Source organism: Rana temporaria, chromosome 11, assembly GCF_905171775.1.
Source record: "Rana temporaria chromosome 11, aRanTem1.1, whole genome shotgun sequence".
NCBI classification, from domain to species: Eukaryota; Metazoa; Chordata; class Amphibia; order Anura; family Ranidae; genus Rana; species Rana temporaria.
The window spans coordinates 55,563,696-55,577,507 of record NC_053499.1 but is presented as its reverse complement, the minus strand read 5'-3'; the positions used below and the strand labels follow the sequence as shown (position 1 = coordinate 55,577,507).

The 13,812-nt window shown below is 42.4% G+C and overlaps 1 protein-coding gene across 2 annotated transcripts in view; it reads right to left on the bottom strand.

Annotated features, from left to right (window-relative positions):
- Positions 1-3: 3 nt before the first annotated feature.
- The window catches only part of LOC120917337 (inositol-trisphosphate 3-kinase B-like), a 143,575-nt gene continuing 129,766 nt past the window's right edge, over positions 4-13,812 (bottom strand). The window contains exons 5-8 of one of the 2 annotated variants that reach the window (XM_040328558.1): positions 12,759-12,963; positions 11,475-11,576; positions 10,454-10,525; positions 4-1,000 (exon numbers count right to left, since the gene is read on the bottom strand). In XM_040328558.1, the coding sequence (XP_040184492.1) occupies positions 635-1,000; positions 10,454-10,525; positions 11,475-11,576; positions 12,759-12,963 (745 nt within the window). In that variant the 3' untranslated portion in view covers positions 4-634. Of the gene's footprint in view, positions 1,001-6,385; positions 6,555-10,453; positions 10,526-11,474; positions 11,577-12,758; positions 12,964-13,812 lie in introns of those variants that run through there. The other variant, XM_040328559.1, reaches the window with a different exon arrangement.

Genomic DNA, 13,812 nt, shown 5'->3' with positions numbered 1-13,812 from the left:
GGCTGCTGAAACCTCTGCCTAGGTGTGTATTTGTATGAAGACATGGGTCATTGGATACAGATTCATGTTACAGAGAGTGAAATGTTCAAACTGTGTGAAAGAAAAGCTGCTATTCTCACATCGTGTTGGTGATACATCATTGTTCATATATATATAACATCAATAACAGTCCTTTCATGTGCACAGTGATATTTAAAGTCTTTACAAGTTTTCATAGGATTGCATAAGAGTGTTGTCTTGCTTTATGATGGGATGAAAGTGAACGCTGTAGTAGAATCTGTCAGCCCCTCACACTGCTTGCTATGGGTCTCTATGTCCGCATAATGCATCAGAGGAGATACAAGCGATTATCCCACTACAACAGACGGCTGGAGACCCTGGCAGTCCTTTCCTTTTGTGGAATAATATGAAGGGCGGCAGCAGCTCAGTGATTGTTGTGCTTTATTTTCCAGTAGTTATTCATTGAAGATCAACTCATTTTTCCTGTTATCACTGTGAGTTGTTCACCTGCTCATGTTTTGCCTCCAGTAGGAATGTAGCATTTAGAGAAAGATGTGTCCTTCACATGAACCAAGTCCTTTCATCAGTGAACAGTGATTTCTGTTTAGTATTATGGCACGTGTCCCCTGATAAATCATAGGGTTCTGTTTTCAGGCTGTACGGGTGTCACAAGTGCATTTTCCCCATTTGTAGTTTTCACCTCTACCTCTCCTTTCAGCAGCATCTTTTCATTCTCTCCTATGGTCTGCTCTCCCTCCTGTACAGAGCTATCTGCAGCCTCTTCCCTGTTCTCTTTAACCATTTGTATGGTGTCCTGAAGAGTGTCAATGAGGTTCTGCAGCCCCAGTAGGTAGCCATCTTCATGCGTGCCAGGCTCCCATGCCACATCATGGCGCAGGCTAATATGTGCTGGAGCAAGGGTTGTTTTGCCGAAATCAATCATCCAAACGTTGGAGGTGCCGCGGCGGTCATGAACAAAGAGAAGGGAGCTACCTATCACCTGAAACAATACAAGGACAGTCATAAAAGTGAAAACCACATAATTTAAATCTGGAATTCAAGCAAAAACAATAAAAAATACACGGCACTATAGCATGATTATCATACCTGAAAAGTTCTGCTTAGGTGTCAGCCCACAGTGAAGTGGTAAATATAATGAACATAGGGAACTAATAACATGGCAATTCATTTTTTTGCATTTTATTATGTTTTAAGAGCATTTGAATCCGTGTTTAATAAAGTGTATATAATAGCAAGATGCAACATACATCAACCGCTACACACACAAAAAAAGTGACAGCTAGGAGCTCAAATGGCCCATGCTATTATAAATTGTGCCCTCTGTAACCTGTGAGATACTGATCCAAATACAATGGATCAGTATCACAGGTTATAGAGGGCACACTTGTTAAGTATTGTTGAGCATTTTTTCAGGAGGGCCCTAAGTGGTTGGTGAGCTCCTCTGCATATGTGCAGCAGTGGTTCTAAAGCAGGGGTGTCATTTCATTGTGGGCCGCATCAGCATTATGATTGCCCTCAAAAGGGCCGGTTGTATCTGTAAGATTAGATGTCCAGCGCATCCTCCTCCCCTTACATTAGATGTCAAGAGTCACCCCACCATCAGAAGTTAAGTCCCCCCACTCTTCCTGACATTACAGTGCACCCCCTTTCCTTATGCTGCTGATTGGAAGAAGCTGGATGCATTGCTTAAAAGCGTAAAGTAAGGGTCTGGAGGAGGACCAGAGGGGAGCTGGAGCTCTTCTGCAGCTGCAGGAGAGGTGCGAGGGCCACATGAAATGGCCTGATTCGGCCCGCGGGCCTTGTGTTTGACACCTAGGTTCTAAAGGCTCAAGGCTTTTTACCTTCATGAAGTTTAATAACCTTTTTTGTGCAGCAGACTCCCCCCTCCCCCAAAACTCACCTGAGCACCATTGCGATCCAGCGATGTACACAAGAGCCTTGGCTCTCCGGGCACTCTCCACATTGGCTGGAACAGCTATCAATTACAGCCAGAGAGCCAATGAGGAGAGAGAGGGATGTGGCCAAGCTGTGGCTCTGTGTGTCAATAGACGCACAGAGCAGCAGATCAGGTTTAACCTATTTGGGTGCCCCCATAGCAAGTTGCTTGGTCTGGGGGCACTCGAGAAGAGGAGGATTAGGGCTGCTCTCTGCAAAACCACTGCAAGGAGCAGGTAAATATGACAGGTTTGTTGTTGTTTTTTTGCCTTTAATATTACTTTACCTGCAGATGGTGTTTATATTTTGTGATTAACCTGTTAAACCTACTTTAATACCTTCATGATCTCTGCCTTTCAAAACAAACCAGTGACCAGCTTGCACAGTTAAATCTGAACACATGATTGAAAATGCATCAGCAGATGCTTCCTTTAGTGAAAACTGCATGTAAGAACACTTGGGCTCCATTCACATCTAGGCAGACAAATTTGCGGCGTTTTGTCCCGCAAATAGCGGCGTTTTGTACCGCGATTTTGTCGCCGCGATTGTCCGCCTAGATGTGCCCCTCTATGGAGATGGTTCCCGAACGCCAAAAGCCGCCTGAAAAAAAGGTCCGGGACCTTTTTTCAGGTGGCAGGCGACAAGCGGCAGGCGTTCGGCGTGGAGATGTGAACCATCTCCATAGAGGGCAATGTCTTTTCATCCCTCTGGCTGCAGCGGCATCGCACTACAGGCGACAAAACGCCTAGATGTGAATGGGGACTTAGAGCAATCCACAACTGAAATATTATGCAGAAGTCAAGATTTGCTACACCTACAAGCGTGCCTATTGTTACTTTATTGTAATTGGCTGTCTAAATGACTAGCAGAAAGGTATTGCAGGCAGGCGGCTGAGCCAAGCTAACCTCCATCAGAACAAGTGAGATTTGCATAGAACTACCACCAATAGCTCTGTGTATAGAGAACCTCTGCATATGCCTTGCTTATTGATTCAACACCAATTACAAAAAAGTTGCGACGCTGTGTAAAAAAATCTACACAAACACCAATGCAATGATTTGCAAGTCTCATACACCCATATTTTATTCACAGTACAAAGTGTATTAAATGTTTTACCATTTTAAGAAACAAAATAAGGTCATTTTGAAATTGATGGCGGCAACACGTCTCAAGAGTTGAGACAGGACAACAAAAAGCTGTCAAGGTACAATCCCAAATCCAGACATGTTGGGACAGGGCCATGTTTACCACAGTCTAGCATCCTCTTTTCTTTTAACAACACTCTGTAAATGTCTGAGAATTGAGACGACCAGTTGCTGGAGTTCTGGGAGAAGAATGTTTTTCTTATTCTTGCCTAAGCATACAATGGGGAAAAATTATCTATTTGATCCCCTGCAGATTTTTGTAAGTTTGCCCTCTTACAAAGAAATGAAGGGTCTATCCAATTTTTTTTATGATAGTTGTATTTAAAAGGATAGAGACAGAATATCAACCAAAAATTCAGAAAAAAAACATAATACAAATGTTATAAACTGAGTGAAATAAGTAATTGATCCCCTACTAACCAGCAATCATTCTGGCCACAGTATGTGGTATACAGATTAGTCATGTCAATTTAGGAAGGTGCTTCTAATGACATCTTGTTATGTGTATAAAAGACAACCTGTCCACAGAATCTCTCTCTTCCATTCAAACCTCACCATCATGGGCAAGACTAAAGAGCTGTCAAAGGAATTCAGGGATGAGATTGTAGACCTGCACAAGGCTGGAATGGCTACAAGACCATCAGCAAGAAGCTTGGTGAGAAAGAGACAACTGTTGGAACGATTATTCACAAATGGAAGAAATACAAAATAACCATCAATTGTTCTCGGTCTGGAGCTCGATGCAAGATTTCACCTCATGGGATAAGGATTAACTTGAGAAAAGTGAGGGATCAGCCCAGAATGACATGGAAGGGGCTTATGAATCGATTCAAGGCAGTTGGGACCGCAGCCACCAAACAAACCATTGGTAACACAATATGCCGCCATGGAATGAAATTCTGCACCGCCCGCAAGGTCCCCCTCCTCAAGAATGCGCATGTGTAGGTCCATCTGAAGTTTGCCGATGAACATCTAAATGATTCAGAGAAGGATTGGGAGAAAGTGCTGTGGTCATATGAGACCAAAATTTTGCTCTTTGGAATTCACTCAACTTGCTGTATTTGGATGAAGAAAGATACTGACTATGACCCCAAGAACTCCATCCCTACAGTCAAGAACAAAGGTGGAAACATTCTGCTTTGGGACTGTTTCTCTACTAACGGTACAGGCCAACTTTTCCGCATTGAGGGGCCATGTATTGTAATATCTTGGATGAGAACTTTTTTCAGAATACTGAAGATGGGTTGTAAATTGGGTAGATTGGGTCTTCCAGCATGAAAATGACCCAAAACATACCGCCAAGGCAACAAAGGAGTTGCTTAAGAAGAAGCACAATAAGGTCATAAAGTGGCCAGGCCAGTCTCCAGCCCTTGATCCTATAGAAAATGTATGGAGGGAGCTGAAACTTCGAGTTGCCAAGCGACGGCGAAGAAACCTTAAGGTACAACTAAAGTCAGAATGCTCATTATATTTAACTCTTAAACCTCAAGAGTTAATGTAACAAAGGAGATTATGATTTTTTTCCTTCCATTTAGATAGTTGTGGTCTCTAATCCCCCCAACCATTACTCCTCTACTTGATAATGCTAGTGATGGTGAGAGGAGTTCAGTAGAGTTGGCATGTAATTTCCTTTCACTGTGCCAACTACTGCATCTCCCACAGGGAACTACAGGTCTCATGACTCCTTATACCCTGTATCATGCCCAGTCTATTTTACATAACAGATGCCCATCTTTCAATCAAAAGCTGGAGTGTTATGTAAAACCGAGTTAGCATGATCTGAGGTATGTGTCAGAAGCCAAGTAGACGGCAACAGGCTATAAAAAGATAGGTGGGAGTGGGCGGAGCTTATGCATTAGTAGGCAAATAATGGGTGGGGTATTATGGGCCAATTGTGCATGTGGAGTGGGCGGAGCCTTGGTGGGACTTCTGTGAAGATTGAGATGTCGGGCCTTTTCATGGATGAAAGATACGTACTTCCCCAATGATATCCCGATGGCACGTTGTAGACCGTACAGAGCGGCATAACGCAAAAGGGGACAACAGAGGCATTTATAGAAAGAGGAAGCAGCTTTGTCTCCTGATTACAGGAGATGAACATAAGGGCTTCCAACTGCAGGGGGAAAGGGTAACTGAATATCCTTACTGTTATTTGAAAAACAAGTAGTGAGATATTTAACAGCTTACAGATTTATTTTTACATATTGATTTTTAAATTTTGACCATAGTTCTTCTTTAACCACTTCCTGCCTGGCCTATAACCAGAATGATGGCGGGAAGTGATTCAGTTATTCTGAATGGGCGTCCAGCAGGATAAAAACCGTTGATTGGTGGTACCTCTTCAGTGCCAATCTGTACTGCCTCATCAATGCCTACCAGTGAAGGAGAAAACATACATATTTGAAAAGTTTTGTAACCGAAACAAAAAAAAAACAAAAAAATACTTTTTTTTTTTAATAGCGCAAAAAATAAAAACCCCAGAGGTGAGCAAAATCCAACAAAAGAAAGCTCTATTTGTGGGGAAAAAAAATTATACAAATTTTGTTTGGGTACAGTGTTGCATGACTGCGCATTCAAAATGCAACAGCGCTGAAAATTGGTCTGGGCAGGAAGGGGGGAAAGTGCCTGGTATTGAAGTGGTTAAGGATTGAGAGAAGAGCTGTAAAGAAGAGTTGAACAAAATCTATCCTAAGATGTGTGCAAACCTGGTAACCGACTACAAGAAACATCTGACCTCTGTGATTGCCAACAAGGGTTTCTCCACCAAGTACTAAGTCATGTTTTGCTTGGGGATTAAATACTTATTTTACTCACTGAACTCCAACTAAATTTTTAAACATTTGTATCGTGTTTTTTTTCTGGGATTTTGGTTGATATTCTTTCTCTCTCATTTATCCTACACCTATGATAAAAATTCTAGACCCTTCATTTCTTTGAAGGTGGGCAAACAGCATTGATGGTGCCTTTCCAGATGTGCAAGCTGCCTATTCCATACACACTAATGCACCCCCCTACTATCAGAGATGCAGGCTTTTGAATTGAGCATTGATAACAAGCTAGAAGGTCCCTCTCCTCTTCAGTCTTGAGGATGTGGTACCCATAGTTCATAAAAAGAATGTCAAATTTCAAAATCGTCTTCCCCCAGAACAGTTTTCCACTGTTTGCAACAGACCATTTTAAATGAGCTTTGTCCCAGAAAAAGACGGCAGCAGTTTTGGATGGTAGAGCTTTAATGTGGATTTTTGGATGGCACTGCAATTTATTCACAGACGGTGATTTTTTTTTTAAAGTATTTCTGAGCCCATGCAGTGTTATCCATCACAGAATCGTGCCTGTTTTTAATGCAGTGTGATCTGAGGGCCCAAAGACCACGGGCATCCAGTATTGCGTTTCGACCTTCTCCCTTCCGCATAGTGATTTCTTCAGATTCTCCAAATCTTCTCTGATTATGTACTGTAGAGGATGAACTATTTAAAGTGTTAACAATTTTATGTTGAACAATTTTTAGACACTGCTTTTCACAGATTGGTGAACCTCCACGCATTTTTACTTCTGAGACACTCTGACTCCCTAAGGTGCTCTTTTTTTTATACCCAATCTTGTTACTGACCTGTTGCCAATTAATCTAATTAGTTGCAAAATGTTCTTCCAACTCTTCTTTTAGTACCACTTACTATGCCAGCTTTTCATTGACCTATCCCAACTTTTTTCGAAATGTGTTGCCCTCATTTTTTCGATTTACCTTTTTTTTCTTAAAATTTTTACTTTTCGCGGTTTAAACACTTTAAATGGTTTTGTATTTCTATTGTGAATAAAATCTGAGTTTATGAGATTTCCAAAGTATTGCATTCTGCTCTTATGTAGATTGTATAGTGTACCAACTTTTTTGGCATTGCAGTCGTATGTTCAGTTTGAATGGTATAGGACTGGGTCGGGTATGAGGTTCAAACCAACGCAGGGATTTTTTCTTCTGTACTTTTTATAGATCAGTGTGCAGGTTTACATCATATTTATGCTCAGACCATTTTCCTATCGAAAGCTCAAACCATGTCTATGAGCCTGTAGTGTTGGGGACAAGGACGGAACTTATGGAATTTATAAAACGACTGAAATTGAGAGGGTTTTTACAGGTTTGAGAATTAGTCAAGACAGAAATTAGTACTAGGACAAGTCAACCCGAGCATTGAAGACGGGCAAAAAGTTATCAAACTTAAAGCGGAGGTTCACCCAAATAACATCTATATAAGACCAAATTCTTTATACTTCTAACATGTACAGTAGGCATTTTTTTTTTAGGCTGTACATACCTTATAATCTATATTTGCAATCCGGCTTCCGGGTACCCACTCCCGCGGGAGTAGGCATTTCCATGCTGAGCCGCAATGTAATCTGGGAGTTCGCCCAGATGATTGATGTCCTTCAGAAAATGTCCCCCCCCGGCGGATAAGGCCGCCCCCCCCTCCCCGTATTGCGTAGGTGCGTCACGAGAGTCACGGAGTTTCCGAAAGGAGCCGAACATGTAGAGCTGCGAGTCGGCTCTATACGGCGCCTGCGCAGTCAGCTCTACACGGCTCCTAGTCGGTGCACAGGCGCCGTGTAGAGCTAAATCGCGGCTCTACATGTTCGTCTCCTTTCGGAAACCCTGACTCTCGTGACGCGCCTACGCAATATGGGGGGAGTGGCCTTATCCGCCGGGGGGAACATTTTCTAAAGGACATCAATCATCTGGGCGAACTCCCAGATTACATTGCGGCTCAGCTTAGAAACGCCTACTCCCGCGGTGAGTGAGTACCCGGAAGCCGGATTGCAAATATAGATTATAAGGTATGTACAGCCTAAAAAAAAATGCCTACTGTACATGTTAGGAGTATAAAGAATTCGGTCTTCTAAAGATGTTATTTGGGTGAACCTTCACTTTAAACGTAAGTTTCTAAGCATATGCAACAACTAACTACAGTAGCACATATTGAAGCTACTGGAGACCATTAAATATTTATCAGCTAGTGGTAACACACCTCTAGTAAGAAGATACTTCATAGATGATCACTAACAATGCCCCAGTATAACCTAGGATGACTATCAGATATATGACATAAAAATGAGCCCCAAGACCTCAGGCAGCAGTACGGTCTGCATGTTCACAAACAGGAATGTTTTGCGTGGACATGCTAATCCTGCTTGAGTCACTTGTCTTGGGGGAAACAATATTGATTGGAGCCACCCACCACCAGTGTAGCTTTCATAAATACACACAAATTCAAGAGGCACTTTAGTCAGAATATTGAAGCAGGGGTTCACCCTATAAAATAAAAAAAAAAAAATTTTTTTTTTCTTCTAGCCTAAAATTCGGCATTGTAGCGCGAGCTACAGTATGCCGGTCTTAATTTTTTTATCGCCGTACTCACTGTGTAATCGTACATCATAGATTCCGACTGCCCACGGGGAATGGGCGTTCCAATCCAGACGGAAGGTGATTGACGGCCGGCTCTGGCGCGTCACGCTTCTCCGGAAATAGCCGAAATAGGCTTGGCTCTTCACGGCGCCTGCGCGTAGTCTGTGCGCAGGCGCCGTGAAGAGCCGAGACCTACTCCGGCTGTCTTCGGGGAGCGTGACGCGCCAGAGCCGGCCGTCAATCACCCTCCCTCTTGAAAGGAACGCCCATTCCCCGCGGCAGACGGAATCTACTATGTACGATTACACTGTGAGTACGGCGATAAAAAAATTAAGACCGGCATACTGTAGCTCGCGCTACAATGCCGAATTGTATGCTACAATGTTGTTCTGCAGGGTGAACCACCGCTTTAAGTCCTGCTAGATAATTTCAGGTTGGCCCCTTTTGCAGGTATAACATATGAAAAAAGTGCCTATACTGTTTACAATCCAGTAATGCACCCTCTGCACATGCTCGGTTGTGCTCTGTGCTGAAAACGTAGAGGCCAATGTGCTGCTAGCCTAAAGATTTACTGCTGCTTGGGGGCTCTGGGCTTCAAAATAGCAGCCTCCAGCAAGAATCATAAACAATGCTGGAGGAAATTTACAGCACATACTCATTTTGGTAGCATCATTGTTAATGTAGACTGTATGTTCCTTGCTAAAGGACATTCTTTTTTATAAAGTTGGTATGGGTACATACATTTATTCAGGGTACTGCTTTTGCACAATTAACACTTCTAGATGTGCATAGCAACCAATCAGTTACTTTTTCACAGATTTGGTTTAAGAAAACTGAACCTCGATTGGTTGCTATAGTTTACAGCACAAAATTGTTGCTCCTTGTACTGTATAGTTGAATTATTATACAGGATTTTTACAGTGCCAACAGTTTGCGCAGCACTTTACAATATAAAGCCTGCGATTCGAATGTTGGCCAACCGAGTGTCTGATTTTTGTCAAAAGGGCGTGTGCCTGGATCTTGTCTTGCATACTAATGGTACACAATTGTCGTACCACGAACGTAGTGACGTATTACGAGGAATTTCAGCTCTTGCGCGCCACCCTTTGGGCCCCTTCTGCTAATTTCGTGTTTGGTGAGCATTGATTCCGAGCATGCATGTTTGTACTTTCGACTTTTGTGACGGATTTGTGTACTGACCATACGAAAATCTGACAACAAACCGCTGTCCGCCGGAAATTTATTAGCCTATCATCCAACACTTGTTGGCAGAAAATTGGACAACAATTCTCAAAAGGAAACATATTAACTGTAAGATCTTAGGACAACAGTCTGTCAACAATCCCCTTCCAACAATCAAAACGATTTTCTAACATTACATCCAGCTCACTCTCTACATTGACAGTGTGCCGTTATTTTTTTTAGCTGTACATACCTCGTACAGCTATTTTCTTCCCCGGCTTCCGGGTAGGGCCTCCCACGGGAGTGGGCGTTCCTATCCAGCAGGTGATTGACGTGATGACAAAAACGACCTCCACCCCTTGCATAAGCAGCGTCACGGGTTGCCGAACGTCGGTGCGCAGGCGCCGTATAGCGCCGACTAGACGTTCAGCTTCTTTCGGCAACCCGTGACGCTCCTTATGCGACGGGTGGAGGTCGTTTTTGTCATCATGTCAATCACCTGCTGGATAGGAACGCCCACTCCCGCGGGAGGCCCTACCCGGAAGCCGGGGAAGAAAATAGCTGTACGAGGTATGCACAGCAAAAAGAAAAAAAACTAAAGGCATACTGTCGATGTAGAGAGTGAGCTGGATGTAATGTTAGAAAATCGTTTTTAGGGTGAACCCCCGCTTTAAGGGAGACAATACACCAACAGTACAATTCAATACAAGAGGGTTAGAAGGGCCCTGCTCCTGCAAGCTTACAATCTAAGTTGAATAAACACGTGTCTTTTACTAACCTCATGAGTGCGAAAGAATTCAGATTCTTTAAGAGCAGCCTGCATGCTCTCCAGACGCTTCACATAGGCAGCCTGAAATAAAACATTCACACTTTTTACTTTTTTTCAACACAAGATGGCACTCACTGCTCTATGCAAGGAAATAGTGTGTCTTTCTCTCTGTGAAGTGTTCTATGTTATTACACATATAAAATAAAGGGCTACACAGGCAATTAAATCTCTGTTCAGTTGACAGATTAAACTACTTTTTGAAAATCATAATATTGGCATCATATTGATGTTATGGAGCTGCCAACTGATCATTGCCAACAAATGGTTCTGTGTCTCAGTGGCGGAGAGATTTGTTTTTTTTATGGAGCAAAAAATAGGCTTTTGTAAATGACGTTTATTGAGGAGATGCATAAAAAAAAAAAATAAAGTAAAATGGGATCTCAGTCTTCTGTTAAAAAAAAAAAAGGATCTCGGACATAGAATCCTAGTTTGAGAAACCAAGACTGAAGGTTATTGGAAGCACATTACACAGTATATGAGACACATGTTTCATTTGACGTTTGTTGCTGCATGTTTTAATGTGATTAATTCATGTGAAAAAGTTCAGACAGTTTTTATTTCATTACTTTGGTAAACAGCGAATGGGGATCTCTGTATGTCAGGTAAAAGAAATGATTGCATTGTGCTGCTGACTTTGTTTCCCACTCTGTCACACCTCTTGGAAGACAAGACAAGTCTGGTTACATTCCCCAAGCTTATAGTACTGAAGATCTAGCAGAGTTATGAAGTCTCTACAGGTCAAGCACAAAGGGCATTTCATTTCTTAAAGGTAACATGCATGATGGCTGGCTAATTACAGGGACCGGACGTAGCCTTTGGAAAGAGATGAAGTGATCTGTCGAGATTCACATGTAACCAGAATTAAGTATGCCGAGTAGGACAGGCATGCTGGGTGAGTCCCTTGGGCTACCTCTATGTACAACTTAACATGGTACTAGAAGAGCAAGTGGTGGATATTGATGTCTCCTACCAGAATGTCCTGTCGGCTTTTTGTAAAAAGTACAAATGTTTCCATGATTTGTTCTCGACTCTTCATCTTCTTGAAGTTTTTCTTGACGGAACCAGCTTCAATCTAAGAGACACAAGAATAAAAGTCAGCCCTCTGCTAGCCAATCCACTCTAATAACTAGGAGAAAACTAAATAATTGAACACAACTCCAGGTTCTGGGGGTAGGGTAGGTCACCGTTTTCATAAAAAGATGGGTAAATGCATCTACACCTGGCATGGGAGCTTTAACATTCTACACTTCGAATAGGTGTAAAATGATTGCGTGTGGGCTATACTAATAACTGAGGAATGAGTGGCTTGTTACTGGAGCTCTGGGTGTAAGATGTATGTACTAATCTTAAAGGCGTGGTTCACACCTATGCGTTTTTTTGGGGCTTTTTTGCAGAAAGGAACTATAGTTCATTTAACATGGTTTCCAATGCGACATGTTCACATCTATGCTTTTTTCAGGCACTGTGTTTTTTGGAACAGGTCAGGGACCCCTTTAAACGCAGAATGGTTCTTTTTTGGTCGTGCGTTTTTGCCGCAATCTTATGGCCATTTTCTAGCAATTTGCGTTTTTTCATCTGCCCAACAACAAATTGATGAAAAAAAAATGCATCAAAATACGCTGCAGAAACAGATTAAAAGCAAACTGCATAGGTGTGACCCAGGCCTTACTGCTTAGTTCACACACTGTCTGACAATGTCAGATAGAGGAAGTATGGTCAAAGCTCTTTTGACCATACTTCTTCTGTGCGTCACAGATGACGGCAAGCTAAAGCCCACTAACGGCTAATGTCACAGAGCTCTGCAGGGATCCTGACAATAATAATGGGGTCTGCCCAGAATCCCGACTAGCAGCTGGCGCAGCCTCTCGGCACACTGCTGAAAGCCTGAGCCAGCCACTCACACCTCCTGGAAGTCGCCGCTTTCTGTTCAGTGAAGACCGAGAACTGTGTTAGAGCCGTCAGGGGACAGCTGCAGCTCAGATCCATACATATGCGAGAGTGTGTGTGTATTTAAATCCCATACTTCTCTTTTAAGAATAACACACTGGGGAATTTCATAAATACTGTTTGAAAGTAATGTGAAAACCTGAAGTGCTGATTGAAACAGAAAGTAGTGTCATCGAAAGGGAAGCAAGCCCGCGTGACGGGTCATACCTACATGCTAGGTGTGCTCTGTGTAACTTGTGTTTTTTTTTTAGAAGCCTGACCAAAATGAGTCTTGCATGTTCTGAAAAATTATTGAGCAGTGACTCACTGTGACACCCTCAATACGGAATCCCAGCATTGCTGTAGAGCTGACACTCTCTCTCCACTGCATGTAACGAGGCTTAGTAACTGCTTTTTGCAGGTGTTCCTCTAGAGTAGGGGCCTGAGAGTCCAGGGTCACCATTTTGTTGTACAAGTCTTTGCGTGGTGTGGGCTTCAGTAGGGCTTTAGCGAGCTCATCCTCCAAGTATGTTCTGTAGAAAAGACAATTTATATCAAATTTCATCATAATCTAATTGAGTAAAAGGCATGTACACATTGCATCTGTCTTTGTTGGTTACACAGTAACTATTTTGTGAAATACATTGGATTTACTGGGAATACAAAAAACTACGAACATGAGCCTGGATAGTCCTGTGTGCAGGCAGTGTTTGGAAGCATGAATATGTATAATCGGCATTCAGGGTTGCATGGCTGTGAATACATTATGTAATTGCCACTGACCCTAAGAGGACAATTTCACCAGATAGTCAAACCTTGTAAAAACTACTATGAGAGTGAACAATGGGAAACCCCCATATAAAATCTGAAATACAAAGATAATCTAATTGCAGTAAAGTCAAACATTTCTGTCAGAATAGATACATAAAAAAAAATAAGTTAGAAGAGCATACATTACAAGATATAAGATAAGCATACCATACCAGGAAATGTTTTGTAAGCCGGGTACAAAAATAATAACCATCTTTTCCAATTGTTAAGGTAGCAAAAGTTGGGAAACAAGGGAGAGCCAGACCCCTAGGATTTTAGAAGGAGCTTCATGATGGCAGCCTCTATATTATTTTGACCTCTTTTTTTTTTTTTTAATGCTCACAGATGTGCCCCTGAAAACAGATTTATCCCATTCGCGCCTGCCCAAGCTTTTCTTTAAAATGCTCTAAACAAAAGATTGACCAATCATGTGACCACTGTGATTGTCTGTCATGTGACCGGGAGCCACGATCATTAACATGGACCAAGAGCGGTCTCTCACAACTCATTCCCTGTGCTAGGAGCACGCTCTCGGCACATAATTATCGCCTGCCTAGCGATGCATATGTACC